The sequence below is a fragment of the Myiozetetes cayanensis genome, unplaced genomic scaffold, assembly GCF_022539395.1.
Source record: "Myiozetetes cayanensis isolate MyiCay16 unplaced genomic scaffold, myiCay2020 scf5-8, whole genome shotgun sequence".
NCBI lineage: Eukaryota > Metazoa > Chordata > Aves > Passeriformes > Tyrannidae > Myiozetetes > Myiozetetes cayanensis.
The window spans coordinates 10,597,124-10,614,834 of NW_026087742.1; the positions used below are offsets into that span (position 1 = coordinate 10,597,124).

The following is a 17,711-nucleotide window of genomic DNA, read 5'->3' on the forward strand; positions in this document are numbered from 1 at the left end:
AGACTGTACAACAAACTTCCCTTTATCTTATCTGTGTGTAATTAGTAGAATTGTGGAACTGCAGTGTTCTCTATTTCCAGGAGGCTATGAAAGCATTTTTGAGGAACTTTAATATTGGTGAATCTGGTCTCGCATCCTAAGCTAATGACTTGCATTTGAAAGAAGCAGCTATAGTCTTTTAATTGGCTTCAGGTTATTCCTCGACCTTGAATGGTGTATCTTATGATTTGTTGTCAGATTTCAAAACCATTCTGCAGATTTCTTGCTACTAGCCAGCATTCTTGCTCCTTTAACTACTTTCCTCCTTTACATTCTCATCTTAACTGAAGAGATATGTAAAAATCAAACCAATGGAAAGAAACTAGCAGGCCTAAGAAGACTTGTTACTGACTTTAGGATGAAATAAATTGAAATTCTAGGTTGAAATCACTTGTCCCCTATATTTCTCCTCATGTTTGAGCTTACATCGTTATACACTGTTACCAAAGTATAGTCTTGTTTTCAGGACAGAAATCCTGAATGTTCTCTTCTGCGGTTTATTTTTGCAAAACGTATTTATACAAAGGGCTCTTTGATATCAACAATTCCTCTGACTTCGCTGATACAATGTACAGTTGTGTTACTAAACTGCTATTTGCGGGAGGAGGATGATTTTGATTTAATGTGTAAAACTTCTCATACATCTGTAGAGCGAAGTCATTTTGAGTTTTGCCAGTAGATGCTAAAACAATATAAAAAAATGGGCTGGAGAAGAAAATACAGAGATTTTCAGTATTATGTTTGAGCCACTTGTAACTTTGTACATATAATTGAACTGCTCAATAAGAAAATGTGAGTATTTTTCAATAGACTAGATCAGCTGATCTAGGATTGTTCGTTTCTTAAAAAGATAAATGCTTGTTTCTGAAACATTAACTGTTTCATTTTTCATGTGAAGGTAAAAAATTTGAAAACACAGAAATGTTTGGCCAGTATCCGCTACAGGTTAATGGCTTCAAAGATCTGCATGAGTGCCTCGAAGCTGCAATGATTGAAGGGGAAATTGAATCCCTCCATTCAGAAAACTCTGCCAAGTCTGGCCAGGAGGTGAGTTAAGTGCTCCTGTGGGCTTCTTTAGGGATGTTGTTGTAGTGCTTTTTATTTTTCATTTGGGTTCATGGTTGGTTTTTTTACCTGACCTGCTGCTGTGCAGGTCCTGATGTCTGGCATACTGTTAATTTTGGGGGGGGGCTTGTATCTCTTTTGGAGTATCCAGAATATAATCTTTTTGCGTTTTCTTAAGATAGGAAGTTCATGCTTATTAAAAGCTGGCACAATTAAGTGCTTACAGTGGTGATTTGACACAGGCTGGTTTCCTGCATGTTGCTGATACTTGATCTCCGTGAGAGGTCATGGCTTAGGTGTCCTGTGGTACCTGAGCACTGCTCTGACTGACTTGCTGCTCTGGACCATGTTGTGAACAGCAGCTGTGAGTTGTGCCCTTGCCATTGCTGCACAGCATTCCCCTTGTTCCTCTGTGCCTCTGTCATGTAATTGCTCAGCACCTTAGGCTTCTCCCCTCTCTTCTTTCTACTGGCATTTCCATTCATCCTCTTCTTTGCCACCTACAGTGGGCAATTCTCTGCTTTGCTTGTAGTGTTGGACAGACAATACCTATTCTGTGGGCTGCTGTTCCTCCTGTTCCAGAAGAGCTCATTAGAGCAGGAGGCTACCAAATACCAGAACATGCTGGAAGTGTGGGTGAAGGGATTCAGATGGAGCAGTGGGGTATGCAGTGTATGATATTGAGATGAGTTGATGAATGAGATTTCTTGTGCAGAAATCACAGGTTAGGAAAAGAGGTAGTTGGTGGTTGTAGAACCAGGAGGGTGTGCTCTGGAACATCCCCTCTTACTGCTGGCATTCACATGTGTGCCCAGCATTTTTCTCTGGCAGAGCTCTCTCTAATAACCTGTGGGTTATTAATATGGAAAACCAGGAATCTCTCGCTGCCTTTAAGGGCTGAACTACTTTCTCTTTAGACAACTGGTCATGTTTTACCACAGTTATTTTAAAGATGTGAAGTCTTAGGAGGTTTCTTCTACTTAAGTAGAAAGATGTAATTTCTTCCTTGATGTCAGTCTTTGGAAGTAACATAACTTTGCTTCATTTAATCATATCAGCATACACACAGGGTTTAATTACGAAGCCTAGTGGCCCACACTGAAATCATCCTCCAGTCTGAAGTTCTAGTTCCGAGTTTGTGTTTTACAACAGATGTTTTAGAGCATTCCTTTTACAATGATCATGTTTACTGCAACATAACTGGAAGAGAAAAATCTCATAAATTCCTTGGTAGAATCCAAAATTTTGTTTCTTCATTCTAGGTGAAATCTTGTATGTATCTACTACAAGAACACGATTGTTCATCTTGCAGACTGAAATTGTCTTGCAGTTAAAATATTTGTGTGTTCTTGCATAAAATGTCAGTTCTGTTATAAATGCTTGTCTAGAAATGTCAGATTTGGGGTTGTGTGGTTGTGGGTGCTTTCTTGTTCGTTTTGTTTTGTTTTTTGTTTTTGAGGGTTTTTAACCTATAATGTCAGGAAATTGTGGGGAACAGAAGGATAGTTATGTACAGGTCTAGACTGTTAAGCTCTGAGTTACTGTCAGGGTTTTAATCAACTTGGCTTCTTAGCATGTGGAAATTGAAGTGAAGATCATATGACATATTGACAGTGGTGAAAAACCAAGAAACATTACTGCATTATTATCAGGGCTAAGTAAGATTAAGTTTCTCTGAAGTAATTTGTAGTGGTGTTGCTGCTTTTAGTAGCTATGTTTAAATATGCTGCCTCAAAGATCACAGAACCAAGTAGGTTGCAAAAGACCTTTGAGATTGAGTCCAACCTATGACTGAACACCCCCCTGTCAACTAGACTATGGCACTAAGTGCCACATCCAATCTTTTCTTAAACACCTCCAGGGATGGTGACTCTACCACTTCCCTGGGCAGTCCATTTCAATACTTAATCACTCTTTCTGTGGAGAACTTTTTCCTAATGTCCAACCTAAACCTTCCCTGATGCAGCTTGAGACTGTGTCCTCTTGTCCTGTTGCTGGTTGCCTGGGAGAAGAGACTGACCCCCACCTGGCTACAACCTCCTCTCAGGTAGTTGTAGAGAGTGATGAGGTCACCCCTGAACCTCCTCTTCTCCAGGCTGAATAACCCCATCTCTTTCAGCTTCCCTTCATAGGACTTGTCTCCAGTCCCTTCACCAGCCTCATTGCTCTTCTCTGGACCTGCTCCAGCACCTGAACATCTTTGCTAAATGGAGGGGCCCAGAACTGGACACAGTACTCAAGGTGCAGCCTAACCAGTGCTGAGTATAGGGAAGAATCACTTCCCCAGTCCTGCATTGTTACAGTGCACTGAAAGGCTTGGAAGTACTAAAGGAAGCTCAGTTTTTTGTGATTTTAACAGAGTCTGTCTCAACTGAACAAAGACTTAAAGTGGCATTCCTCAAATCTAAAGAGGTATTATTGTGATAGACACATTTTAGTAGATCTTGAAAGCAGCATTTTACTTTTTTCCTCATTCCCACCTTTGCCTCTAATGGGGTATTTAGCTGCTTGTTCACTATTATTATCATTATTATTTTTACTCTTATTATCACGATGCATGGAAGTCTCAGCTATGGAGTGGGGTGTCAGCAGGCAAGCTAATGTATGAACAACAAAAAAAATCCCTGTCCTGAGGAACTTAAACTCTTTGTTCCTGAGGAACTTATCCTCTTTCAAGAGAAGACAGAGGTCAGTGCACATACTTAGGAGTTAGAAGTGTGAGGAAAATGAGAGAATGTTTGTCAGCATCGTTGTTGATGAAATTAAGCACATCAGCAACTTAGTCATCATTAAGTGGTTTGGGGGGCTTGCAGTGCAAGGGTTTTAGGGGAAGGGTTGTACTGTGTCTTTGCTGACTTAAGCATTGAAATTCACTGCTGTGTGAAATTGTTGTAAGAGAAGTCATGATTGTCTCTGTTAAAACTGAGAAGGTGGTTATTGGAGGCTGATATAGGCAAGAAAATGGAAGGCAGCTCACTTTGGGTGTAAATAAGGCAATGAACTAGGAAAATTCCCAGCGACATCCTGGGAATCTGTTAGTGTGACAAGGTTACCTGTGCTAAGGCCAGGCAAGGGGAGAAGAGAGGAAACCTTGCACTCAGATGTGGAGTGATGGCAACCCAGACATAAATTTTATCCATGAGCACAGGAGAAAAAGGCTGTCTGCGAGATATTGTATGAAAAGACTATTTAAGACATTTGGCTGGATTGGAGAACTTGAAGTGAGCCCTGAGTCAATCTGGGCAATGGCATTGATGTCAGAAATCAGATGTCAAAGAAAAGTGAGGTAAGGTGATGATAACAGTAGCAGTGATTAGAGACATGAGCAGAAACTTTAACTTGTTAGTGTAGAGAAAATTGCAAGAAGAAGTATCAGTTTTATGCTGCTGAGAGCTCTTATCTGGCTCAGCCCGGAGCACTCACTGATCCTGCTTCAGAGGAGAAACTTGAGTGATATCAGATGAATGAAAGGGTCAGGAGTATAAGCCTGAGGGGACTAGCAGGAATAGCACTTGATACAGTGTAAACAACCCTTTCAATGTTATGGGTGAGTTAAAAGAGAACAGGACAGTTGGTAAGGCAGGTAGGTTCGAGCATGGGCTGATTTTGGTACAAGCGAGGCAAATGTGACATGAAGAATCCTTCCTGCCTCCTCAGCTTCAACACAGACAGCAGTGGATGAGTTGAAAAGCACTGATGCAGCGTGGGCAACAAAGGGTCTGTGTTTACAGGGAAGGGCAAAGATGGGAGCTTTGCAAAGCTTATGCTGACCCACCTTCTAAAACCAATTTCTCCCACAGCTGTTGATCTGCAGGTATTGCACAATTATTACTAAATTAAATTACTGCTATTGGAAGGCATTCATTGTGGAGTTTTCTGTTTTTCTTTTGTCTAGCACTGGTTCACGGAGCTTCCTCCTGTCTTAACGTTCGAGCTGTCAAGATTTGAGTTTAATCAGGCTTTGGGGAGACCAGAGAAGATACACAACAAATTAGAATTTCCTCCAATTTTGTATCTAGACAGGTACAGTATAATGTAATTTATGGGTCCATTTGGGAAAGAGGATGACAAGTCAGCTATTTCATGGTGTTCCAGATAGACTGCACGGTTTGAAGAGTATCCTCAGCATCGGTGCAATGCTGTTGATGTGTACAGGTGAAATACCAGGATGGCTTTCAGTTAGCTGCTGAATGCTATCTGGCAACCAAAATAATGAAACAGGAGTATTGCTACGTGGTTGCTGCGTAAACCACTTCATTTAGAATCTAACAGTAACTTTCTAATACATGTTTGTCCTCCATGGAATGAACAGAGCTTTCGATGCCGTGGAAAAAGCATCCTCTAAAAGTTGTGGAAGGGAACGTTTAATGGCTTTTTTTTGTCTCAGTTCTGTTTTAGTGCTGAATATACTGTAGGTTCTAGAGAGTGTGAGTTTTTATTAGTGCTCAGCATTAGTGATTTTATGGCTGGTGGGTACAGACCTCAGTTCCAGTGTTAGGGTGCTATGGGCTGATGCTTCTCTCTGAATTTCATGTTTTACAGGTATATGCACAAAAACAGAGAAATAACAAGAATTAAACGAGATGAAATCAAGAGACTCAAAGAGTACCTCACAGTTTTACAGCAGAGATTAGAACGGTACTATAGATAAATGTGTAAATGCAAATAGTATTACAGACTACATAGAATAACTCTTTTTTAACTACAGACTTTGTGTAATTATTTACTCTTTTCTTTTACTCTTTCTCTTGTATATAGTGTATAAGCATTGTAATTCTGATGCATGAAACATGCTAGGAAAGGCTTGCTTTATTTAATTGCAGTCAACCAGAAAAAAAAATTTTTTTTTCTTTCCTTTTTTTTTTTTTTTTTTTTCTTGTGTATGTGTATATGTGAGTCATGGCATTAATACGTTTTGTGGTTAACAGATATTTAAGCTATGGTTCTGGTCCTAAACGATTCCCCTTGGTAGATGTCCTGCAGTACGCCTTGGAGTTTGCCTCCAGCAAGCCAGTGTGCACATCTCCCGTCGATGACCTGGGTGCAAGTGCCCCTGCGAGCGGCACGGTGCCAGCCCAGACCTCACCCAGGTAAGGGCTGCCTCCTGCTCTCCCAGTGCAAGCCAGCCTCTGGGAGAGAGGCAGGAACTCTAGCTGCTTTGTTCATCAGGTGAATAAATCTAGGCATCTCCTAAGGGGTATAGCCTAAAATCTCTGCTCTTCTCCCAGAAGTGCTTCTCAGCACAGCAGACTTAAATAAATGAACCTAAGTATTAGTAATGTGTTTGTCTCATGCGCTTATAAAAATGTCTCTGGGTGGAGAATTTCCATTTTCAAACAAAGCCCAATTCCACCTACAATTCGAATACACACAATATCTGGGGAGGTCACTGCCTCCTAAGGGTACTGTTTAAGAATCTGCATTGGGCAGTGTATATGTGCTGCTGGTATACAGTTTATCTGTTAATTTCTGCCTGGGAGTTAAGCTCCTTTTCTGCTTTGCAATTTATACATCTCCCCAAGTTTGTCAGGAACCTAACAGTCTCTTTTTAATACAGAGTAGCTAAAGTATCAGGGAGAGAAAGGTTCAGTAATGTTCAGTAATGTTGGTTTTCTCATTATTTAAGCTAAGAACTCAGTATTGGGGATTGGATGCGCCCTCAGTTTGCAGATGACATCAGTTTGGGTGGAAGTGCTGAATCTGCTGGAGGGCTGGAAGGTTCTGCGGAGGGATCAGGCTGGATCCATAGGCTGAGGACAATTATATGAGGCTCAGCAAGGCCAAGTGCCGAGTCCTGAACTTGAGTCACAGCAACCCTGTGCAGTGCTACAGGCTGGGGGAAGAGTGGCTAGAAAGCTGCTGGGCAGAAAAGGCCCTTGGGGTGCTGGTCAGTAGTGGCTGAACATGAGCCAGTACATGCTCAGGTGGGCAAGAAGGCCAATGGCATCCTGACCTAGATAGAAATAGTGTGGCCAGCAGGAGCACCCTCCTGCACTGAGCACTGGTGAGGCCACACCTCAAATCCTGTGTCCAGTTCTGGACTCCTCACTGCAAGTAAAACATTGAGGTGCTGGAGCAAATCTAGAGAAGGGCGACTGAGCTGGGGAAGGGATTGGAGCACAAGTCTGATGAAGAGAAGCTGGGGGAGCTTGGGGGTGTTTAGCCTGGAAAAAAGGAGACTGGGGAGGGACCTGATTGCTCTCTACAACCACGTGAAAGGAGGTTGTGCTAGGTAGGGGTCAGGCTCTTCTCCCATGTGACAAGCGATAGTATGCAGGGAAATGGCCTCAAGTGGTACCAGGGGATGTTTAGGTTGGATATTAGGGAAATATTTCTTTACTGAAAGGGTTGTCAAACACTGAATCAGGCTTCCCAGGGAACTGGTGGAATCACCATCCCTGGAGGTATTAAAAAGACATGTTTATGTGGCACTCAGGGACATGGCTTAGTGGTGGAGGTGGCAGGTGCTGGGTTAATGGTTGGATTTGATGGTCTTAGCAGTCTTTTCCAAACTAGATGATTCTGTGCTAGAATATAACTTTGGTTAGCTGGACACTAACAGTTTATAACATAGTTTATAACATAGCTTTTTATATTGCATATGGAAAGCAGGGTTTTGGGTTCTGGTTAACTATGTAGTACAAAGAAATTAAGTACATGAATCTAAAAAGACTTCAGAAATATTTCAGATGTCCTACTGTAGAAATGATGACTGATAAGGGAAGACAAACTTCTAAAAGTTACCATTGCTTGCATGAAATACAGTAATCAAAAGTAATATACTTTGTTCAAACTCCTATGCAGGAAGTTTGTTCTGTAAAAACATAAGTCTTGTGCCTTTTTTTGGTCAATCTGTAGAAATACCACAGCTATGTTATATGGAGTGACATTCTCAGCTCTTAGTGTTCTCAGAACTTTGTAAACTACTGAAGAATCCAGGTTCCTCGGGCTGTATTATGATGCTGTACAGGAAGTAAAAATTCAGTGGCTTGCAAGAAAGATCTTCAGATTCCTGTAAGGCAGTGTAATTATATATAGGCGGTCTTGTTGATGAGAAAACTCTGTAACAGGTTTTAATTTTTATTATTCTGCTGCTCTTGTTAGAGTTCTCCTAAGGTGGCTGCTCTGCAGTTTGACTTAGAGTAGTTTGGAACAAATTTAGATGGGTTGGTACTAAATTTCCAGTGTACCATAAATATCAGAGGTCCCTTCATTGTTGCTGTTCAGTTATAACATGAGTTGTAGGTAAGTGATCAGAAAAAGAATGTCTGCTAGGCATAGGACACACAAAGAAGTTATTAAACAGAGAACTTGTGTTTATTGGATTTTATGGTCAGTGGGCCATAAGACAAGCTGCTGTGATTTTTCTCTCTGCCATTTGGCAGTAAATGTTTCAAACTGCACTGTTTACATGTATGATGTGATTTGAAAGTGTTTTAGTAGCATTTCAAGTGAAGCAAACTATGGCTTGACCAATCCAAATCTGATTCCTTTATGTTTGGTAATGGCAGCTAGAGTTGTTTTGCTAACATGTAGTGCACCACAAAGTCTTCAGAATTTACACACTAATTCCATATTGATATTATAGGTACCTTTCCTGGATTGCATTGTAGGAAATTATTACCTTTAAAGTTTCTGTTTTCAGGGGAAAAGTTTATTTTTGTGCTGTAGCTTTTAGTTTGTGCACATGATGATTCAATTTTTGTATTTCATGTTTTGAATGAATGCAGCACAATAGAACAGCAGGGGCCTTCCTCTTCAGATGTTCCAAGCACATCTCCTGTACAAAGATCAGTAATACATAAACCATTCACACAATCACGAATTCCTCCTGATCTGCCGATGCATCCGGCACCAAGGCACATCACGGAGGAGGAGCTGTCTGTCCTGGAAGGCTGTTTGCATCGCTGGAGGACTGAAGTAGAGAATGACACTAGAGGTAATGCCACGAGCTGGGGATTGCACTTGCTGTTGGAAAACATTGTGCAAGCAGGGGAAATTTTTCATCCAAGAATGTTTATTGTTTGGCATGTGGGTAGATCAGTATGCACCACATTGAAATGTACCCATGTTTGGCTTTTAGTGAGATAAAAAAAAGATGTAGCCATGTGCAATTATGCAGCCTTACGGAAGAGAGGTTCTTTTTTTCTTTCAGATTTACAAGAAAGTATATCTAGAATACACCGGACAATTGAACTGATGTACTCCGACAAAACAATGGTCCAAGTAAGTACAATTTCAGCATGAGATAACTGAAAATAGATCCTTTTTGTCACTTTTTGAGAGGTCTTAGATGCTTGAAAATAGAGCAAGTGTACAGCGGTTACATAGGGCTTTGAGATTTGCAAACACTTGAGTTGTGCACAGTCAGATGGAAGACAGCATTACAATATTTTGCAGGTGACATGCTTAAGTTCAAGCAACTTAATGATGAAAAGCCAAAATACATTCCATCTCTGATTTTTTGCTCTGATTTGACCATATTGCTAGGCAATCTTGTGGCATTAAGGTAGCAAAGCATTAGATACAAGAAACTATTATTTTTGTACTTTGCTGCTTAGCGAGTGTCTTTGTGTATTGCTACTTCCATGCTAATACTTGGGAATTCAGGCTCCTGATTGTGATTTGTAGTTAATAATGCAAGTCAGTGGTTTCGTTGTTGTTTTGCTATTGTTGGATTTTTAAAACACTGTTTAGATTTAGTATCAGTCACAACCTTGATTATTAGTCTGAGCTGCCCTTTAGGAAATTCTCATGTTGTGTAATCTCGACAGCGTTTTTAGAATGCTTTACTATGGAGTTGTGGCTCTTCTGCCATTTCTTATGTTCCTATACTCACGTTCTCTCACTTTGACAGGTTTTAAGGTTAAGGATTACTTCCTCTGTTACTTTCTGTTAGTAAAAAGAACTATTTTCGTTCCAAGTAAGATCTGTTCAGCTTACAGTTTTCCTTGAGGTATGTTTTTATTTTGTACATGGCTTGTAATATCTTTTGGCAGCTGAGCTCTGATGTTAAGGATTTCAGGCAGACTTGCCTGGATGACTTTCTTTAAGCTTGCTACTTGCAGGCACTTTTCTTTTTTTTTACTTAATACTTGTGTTAAAACAAGAAGGTTTCATGTTATCCCGCAGTAAAATGAAATAATTTGGTAACATTGTATCCATATAGTCTACCTGTGTTGGCTTAGTTGTTATAGGAGGAAATACCTCTGGATGGCAAAGGTCAGCTATCATTACAAAAGGAAAAGGAGATTAGTTAGTAAAACATGAAGTAGATGCTGGACCCATCTGAAATCACAGGCTGGAAGCAAAGGTTGTTGCCCTTATTCAGCTCAGCTGGTTTTGTCCCTGTGGGTGTTTTGGCACAGTAGGAAGGAGGCAGGTGCACACAATCCATTTTTCCCTGCCTATCTCTACCTCTGGTTGATTTGGTAGCTGGGTGTTGCTCTATTCTCTGGGATAAGTTTCACAGTATTGATGTTTTCCTCTGCACGATACAGTTGCAGGACTGAAAGCTTTTCATTTGTAAGTCATGTTCTAGGCACATAAAACTAGACAAATTTTTAAGACAAACGTATTATATTTGCAGGATACTTCATAGTGTTTGTAGGAACTATGTGAGAAGCTCTTCATCTTCTCCTTATGACCCCTTTGGGCTCTAAGGAAAACTACAGTTATCCTAAAACCTTTGTCAAGTTTTCATATGAAATAGATTCCTGCAAATTTTATTTTGTGTTGTTCTCCTCAATCAGTGGTTCATCAACTGCTTATTTAATGATTTCCCTCCTTCAATGAATTTGCTGTGGGGAAATGACACAACAGTTTTTCCTGTGGGAGTTTGTCTTGGATACAGCAGCTTTGACATATTTGTTCTGTGGGTTGGTGAAGCTCCATTCCTGTTTCATGAGTACTAAGTGTAAGCTAAGAAGCTTAATGCTCTGTACTATTAATTACTGTTGATAAAATGCCTTATCACAAGAGATCTCTGTCAGCACCAAACTCACCTGTACACTGGTCACAAACCTTTGTGGGGAACTTTCCTGGAAGCTCAGCATGGACAGCTGGTTCTCCAGAGCTGGAGGAAATGGTAGGGGCCCTCAAGCTGACCCAGTTAGCATGGTTTTAAATAAAATGTTTCAAATTCACCTGGGATTTTTAGTGCCTGATTTTAGGGTGAGGAATTTTATTTTGTTGAAGTCTATAGAGAACTTTTTTTTTTTAAAGTCAGGATCTGCATATATTTTTGTGCATATACACGGGCTTGCAATCATTTTAAGAAGGCTTTCACACTGGTTTAATAACAGATGTCAAAACCCCCAAAGCATTTAGATTTAAGGACTTGCCAGGATTTCTTCTGTGTATACTTCTTGTGTTTGGGAGATTTAGAGTGCAGTTTGGTCTCTGGAATGACAGGCTGCTTGATTCCAGCTGCTGTGCAGTCAGTCAGTCAGCTTTGTAGTTCAAGGGGGTTTGCAAAATCTCCAGCCCTTGCATATAGCGTGGAACAGAATGATCAGGTTAAAAGTGACTTCAAGGAGTTTCTCAAGGCATAGTTACATGTGTTTATGGTTACTGATTACTGAGGTACTCAAATGATACTTGCAACAAATACTTAGTACACCTTGTGTTAAATAGGCTGTTTATCCTCAGTCCGGACTGTGACACCAGTAAAGGATGGTTTGACGTTTTTCATCCCAGCTGAGCTGTTGTCATTCAGGCACACTGTGCATAGCAGGGAAGCTCAGTTTTCCCTTTTATGTTGCATATGCTGTTTCAGCAGGTTAAAATGAGTCAATCACTATGATGCTTTTAAAGGACTTGTAAGTAAGGAAGCACTCATTCATTCTGCTTTTCTCTCTCTCCTTCAGTTTCCCACCTACGTAGATAGAACAGATGTAACCTGGAATACTTTTTACATTGTTTCTAGAAACTGGTATCTTCCTTCTTTGCTGCAGGAGGAAGAGAGGACATCTTCAGGTGTTCCATGCTTATACTTAGCAATGCCTTTACTGATAACATTTACAATACCAGAAAACAGTTATATTCTTATTTTACTTCAGTAATTTTACCTTTAGGTAACAAAAGTATTCAACTCTGATATTCCTTTAATAAACTCTCTTAATGGCACATAGAAAGACCAGAGTTTATTACCTTGAATTTGCATGTGCCTTTCCAGACTTTTTGACAGGTTTACCAGGTCAGAGCTGGAACAAATCACGGACAGTCAGGGCTGACATATTTGAGGGTTTTTTGTACAAGGAAGGTAGGAATATTATGGAATTAAGAAAAGAGGGTGTCTGGCAGTAAAGACAGATGAGTAGACATTTATGCTGTACACTCACTAATGTTTTTAAAATCTCCTGTAACTAGTGGTAAGTAACATAGTTCCGATTCCTTATGATTAGTGGATTGCTAGGTTTACTTGTCTGTGTTTCCTCTGTGTTGTTTTGATTCTGTTTAACTTTATTTTTGTTACTTTTATTTAGTGCAGCTATTATTGCTGGCATACAGTAGGAACTAACTGCTGGCAAAGAGAGTTTGACATTTGGGTTTTTTTCTGTTTCCTTTTTTAAGGTTCCTTATAGGTTGCATGCTGTGCTAGTTCACGAGGGTCAAGCGAATGCAGGACACTACTGGGCGTATATTTATGACCACCACCAGAACAGATGGATGAAATACAATGATATTTCTGTGACAAAGTCAACTTGGGAAGAGTTGGAACGGGACTCTTTTGGTGGTTACAGGAATGCCAGTGCATACTGTTTAATGTATATCAATGATAAGGAACAGTACTTGATACAAGGTAATGTTATCAATATGGATTCTGCATGGTGTAGAATTGATGAATACACTGATAAAGCGAGCTTCTCTCACAATGATTTCCAGATTTTTGAAATGTTTTTAATAATCATTGAAAGTTTTATTTCTCCTCATAACTGTTACATTATTTTTGTAGGTAGAACAATTGCTCTTCAACCTTTAGATTAATAAAGATAATGCCAGTGTTTCAGCATTAGTAAGAGATTAAAATAAACTATACATTTGCTAATTTGCAAACATTTTAGCCAGGTGATTGCATGCTCAGAATTTTGAAGGGGTTATCTCATGAGAATAGAAACATGGAAATAGATAAATGAGCATTTTACATTAAAATCCTCATGTAGCTGCCTTTTTTGGTTTTTTTTTTTTTTGCCTAAGCTTCAGAGCTCTAATGCACTCTACTGGAGCATGGAAACTTGAAAGCTTATGCAGTAAATTGAAATGTGAATAACTTAGCCCTACCAACCACACATTAAACCTAAGTAATACATGGATCAGAGCAATTTTTTCAGGGCACGTAGTACTATGCAACTGTAAGGCTTTGTATAGAAGTGTTTGAAGAGGGGACAAAGATCCCTTTAGCACAAGTTTTATAATAATGGTAACCAAGGAACTGACTGTGAAAACATCCAGAGATGCAATAATAGGTTGTGGAAAATTTTCATGCTCCTGTCTTTTCACAGGGCAGAAAGCTTGAGTGCTCATTTGTTCAGTTTTTACAAGAGAACTGATGTTACCCATGATACTTCTAGATTGCCAGATTGGTAGTGGACTTGCAGCCATAGGGTCTGTGGGCCCTGTAGGCTGCTCTGCCACACCAGTTAAATTTGAGGGCTGCTCCCTGTGGGACAGTTACAGCTGATTGATCTCCTGGAGTCTCTCCAAAGAATTGGGAAGGTTACTCAATTTAGCCTGTGTTCCTATCAGTTGACTTTCCAAATCCCTGTAGGCCCACTCTCCTTCGCCCTTTGCCTTGGGAAGTTTAGTTGTGTCTGTCTCTGTGTGACTGTAATGCAATTGAGTGATGGTGGGGGGTTTGTGAATTTTTTTCTGAATGTTCGCAATCATAGGTGCTTGTGGCCCAAGAGGCTTATCTTTCAAGGCGTCAGTGATCTGATAGTGCCCAAGAATGTAAAATCCAAAGATCACAGGAGCAGCAGCCAGTATGTCTCAGTAGCAGAGGAGTGCCCAAGAGATAGTAAAACCAGTTAGAAGTAATATAGTTTGGGGGTTTTGGTGTTACACTGTACATTTTCAGCAATTCACTTGAGGAAATCTGTTGAGCATACTCTGTTTTTCCTATTCTTTCTTTTTCTGAAACTTATATTTCATGTTACTGCAGAGGAGTTTAACAAAGAAACAGGGCAGATGCTTGTTGGAATGGACACTCTACCTTCTGATCTAAGGGATTATGTCAAGGAAGACAATAAACGTTTTGAAAAAGAACTTGAAGAGTGGGATGCAGAACTTGCCCAGAAAGCACAGCAGGAGAAGTTGTTATCTCAGATACCCAGGGCACCAGCACCCTCACCTGCTCCAGGTTAGCTGCTTCTACCTGTTTGTAAAAGGACGAGGACCAAAAATCACTGGGTTTTGTATATATAGTTTTACAGCTTAACAACAGAAAAGGAGTTAATTTTTGTAATCGTGAATTACAACTGTTTACTTGGTCAGAGTAATGGTACTTGAAGCTCAATCTGGGGTTTTTTTGCATTTCATTTAAAGAAAAAGAAAAATTGTTGGTTAGTCTGCCTTTTCTCTCCAGTTATCCTTAACTGTCTTTTTTTTTCATAGAGACTGAACTTTTAAGACAAGAAATTATTAACAGGTCTTACCAGTCTGTTTTGAGAATTTGTTAGTACGTGATGTATATTCTTCTATTCAGCATGACTGAGTACAAGACTTACCTTCTCATTTTAAATTAAGACAGATTTTAGATATGAAGAGAAGAAAAATTTATTTGGTGTGGCGCATTGAACAGATTTAGCAATAGTAGGACCCACTTAAGATTTTACTACGTAAAAATGAGGGTGTTAAAATTATGGAAAAGGCTGACCAACAACAGTGAGGCCAGTGATTTGTAGTGAGGCTGCTGTCCAGATGTTTTCATTGCTGTATTGGAGTTTTTAAGACTGAGCATATATTTCTCGTAACTGTCTGTGACTGCAAACTGAATGTGGAAAATGAAGTGATTTAATGACATTGCTTGTTTTGTGAACTCTGCAGAGAGTTACTTCATCTTCTGTATGTTTTGAGTTCACAAACACTTTGAGACTGGTTTTTATTATTTTGTTAGTAATGGAAAGTACAAAATGAATGTTTTATTTGCCTGCCAAAATTTGGTTTTGTCATTTAAGGAATATAAGATAATATTTATATTAATCAATTTATTGCCCTCAACTGGAAGAGACTTTGAGATATCTCTTAAGGCAGATGAACATATTGTGTTTATTATTTTACAAAGTGAAAATACATCTCGCACTCAAGTGGCTGTAGGTCATTCCATATTTTGAACCTGTATCCCACAGAAAGTTCAAGTAGAATCTCATCTTTGTTCTTGGTCATCTCTGGTGATCGATTGATGAACATCCCTCACTCAAGAGCCTTAATGGGTTTATTGTTCCTAATATAAAATCAGGGATCCATTTATAGGGAAGTGTTCAAAACAACACAGACTGCTGTAAAGTTGTATTTGTAAACTGTGTGACCTACCCTGCATTTTCTGTGGGGTTACCTTATCTATGAGACAGTGATCCAAATAAGAACTAATCAATTCAAAATTCATGCTGATGTTAACACACAAAATTGTTATCTTATTTCTGTCACTAAGTTCAAGCAGGAGAACCAGAATATTTAGAACAGCCATCAAGAACTGACATTTCAAAGCACTTAAAAGAAGATTCTGTACAAGCAATCAATAAAGCTTTAGCTGAACAAGAAGATAGAGGTCCAGAAGCTATAATGGATACGGTGAGGATATTTTGAAGCTTGAAATACTTCTCTTGCTTTTATTTTGCAAATAGAAATAATAAAAGCTGATTAACGGGTGTGTGTCTGGAAACTTTGAACTAAAATTGGTCTTTCTTCAGGGATCATCCAACACTGAAGTCCATTCAGAAAGTGTGTACAGCAGTAATGAATGTAGTGCAAAAAAGAAATACTAAATACAAGTTCTCTATCAGATTCAAGCGCTTGTCAAGAGTACAGCATATTGTTCAGATTAAAATCAGATGTTTGTGCCCACTGTCTTCTAAAAATATCAGATGGTTCCATGTAGTTTTGAGGAGAAAATATTGACAGTCCATGTAAAAGACTTGAAAAATACTGCTTTAGACACTGAGGTTTTTGTCTGTGAAATGTAAGATTATAATTGAGTTCCCTTGAAAGACCTTTGAAAGCTTTCAAAATAAGGGGTTTTTCAACAATATCCTGTAGCTTTAATGCACTTTTTGTGATTCGTAGTATGCATATATTAACTTTAAATGGTGATAAGTGTTGTGTTATTCTGTTTTAACTTCATACAAAAGCTACTAAGAGGAATGGGAGATTACCTATTTTATGGGTTATTACTGAAACTAATATTTAACAATTTTTTCTTCCAGCAATTATTTTTTTTTACTTCTCTATAACTATATGGCCACAAAACCAAGTGCCATTTAAACAAGACATACATCTGTCTTGAAACTTAGCCTTACGGATACAGACATAAGAAATGTACAGTATAGATTCCTTAGGCACCCCTAGTGACCACTAGAGATAGGAACAGCTTAGATCTCTGCAGAATTTGAAGCAGATGGTTCAGGTATGAACCCTCATTAAACAGCAGCAGATCTAGCCATAGATATCCTTGGGGCCAGCAGGAAACTCCTCTTAAAGTCTTTGAAAGTGGTTGACAACTTGTTGACCTGCTGTGTTTTCCACTCCTCCCTCCCATGGTGTCAGGAAAGCAGGGAAACACACTTTCTCTGCTAAACTGAAATCAAAGTTAACAGGGAAACTTATCTAACCCTGGATGAAAAGATGCTCTGCCACTAATGCTTTAGGCTACTGTATCTCTGATTTTTTTTTTTTTATTCATAATACTGTCATTTTTCTTACGGACTTTATTCCATGGATCAAGTGTTTTAGTTCAGGATAGCGACACCTTGCACAGTGGTGAGCCTTAGGGTTTCACAAAGCTGTGGTTGAGGGAGCCACATGGGGACACCACGATGGGCTTGATGAGGCAGATGCAGGTTGTCTTACTCCAGTATTTTCCCTGCAGCAAGATGGATGGCTCTTGAAAAATATAAATGAAAAAAAGCCAAACCATGCAAACTCTTTTATTTAGAAACTACTGTACTTCAACTGTTATAATCTAAAGCAAATTTCTAGCTAATCTGAAGGTACTGTGGTACTGTTTAAAAGCTGTTCTCTGTATATCCAAATTTCACTTAGTGAAATTGTGCTTTCTTCTCAGTGTATCAGCATGCTTTCTAATTATTGTACTTCTTCCTCTTTCTGTTTCTCCATTTTTAAAAGAAGGAAAGCCAACATCAGAATATGTAATCTACAGGATTGTAGGTTATTCATCTCATGTTCATTTTATCCATTTTCAGCCCTATTGCCTTTTTTTTTTTTCTACCCTCTTATTGCACAGTTTTCCTTTGTATTTATACAGTGTTGGGTGTAAATAGATAACTGTGTATGTTTCTGGAATCTTTGTTAAAAAATGAGGCTATTGTTATAGTTGCAGAAATAGAATGGCACTCTGTGATTGCTTAGATGAGAATGAAGGCTTAAGTTCT

General features: G+C 39.2%; 1 protein-coding gene across 3 annotated transcripts in view; it reads left to right on the forward strand.

The window, feature by feature from the left end:
* USP25 (ubiquitin specific peptidase 25) overlaps window positions 1-17,711 on the forward strand; it is an 89,663-nt gene that overhangs the window by 56,649 nt on the left and 15,303 nt on the right. For all 3 annotated transcript variants that reach the window (XM_050331867.1, XM_050331865.1, XM_050331866.1), the window contains 9 exons: window positions 938-1,086; window positions 5,000-5,127; window positions 5,647-5,742; window positions 6,033-6,194; window positions 8,835-9,043; window positions 9,260-9,330; window positions 12,679-12,907; window positions 14,267-14,464; window positions 15,755-15,894. In XM_050331867.1, the coding sequence (XP_050187824.1) occupies window positions 938-1,086; window positions 5,000-5,127; window positions 5,647-5,742; window positions 6,033-6,194; window positions 8,835-9,043; window positions 9,260-9,330; window positions 12,679-12,907; window positions 14,267-14,464; window positions 15,755-15,894 (1,382 nt within the window). The remainder of the gene's footprint in view (window positions 1-937; window positions 1,087-4,999; window positions 5,128-5,646; window positions 5,743-6,032; window positions 6,195-8,834; window positions 9,044-9,259; window positions 9,331-12,678; window positions 12,908-14,266; window positions 14,465-15,754; window positions 15,895-17,711) is intronic.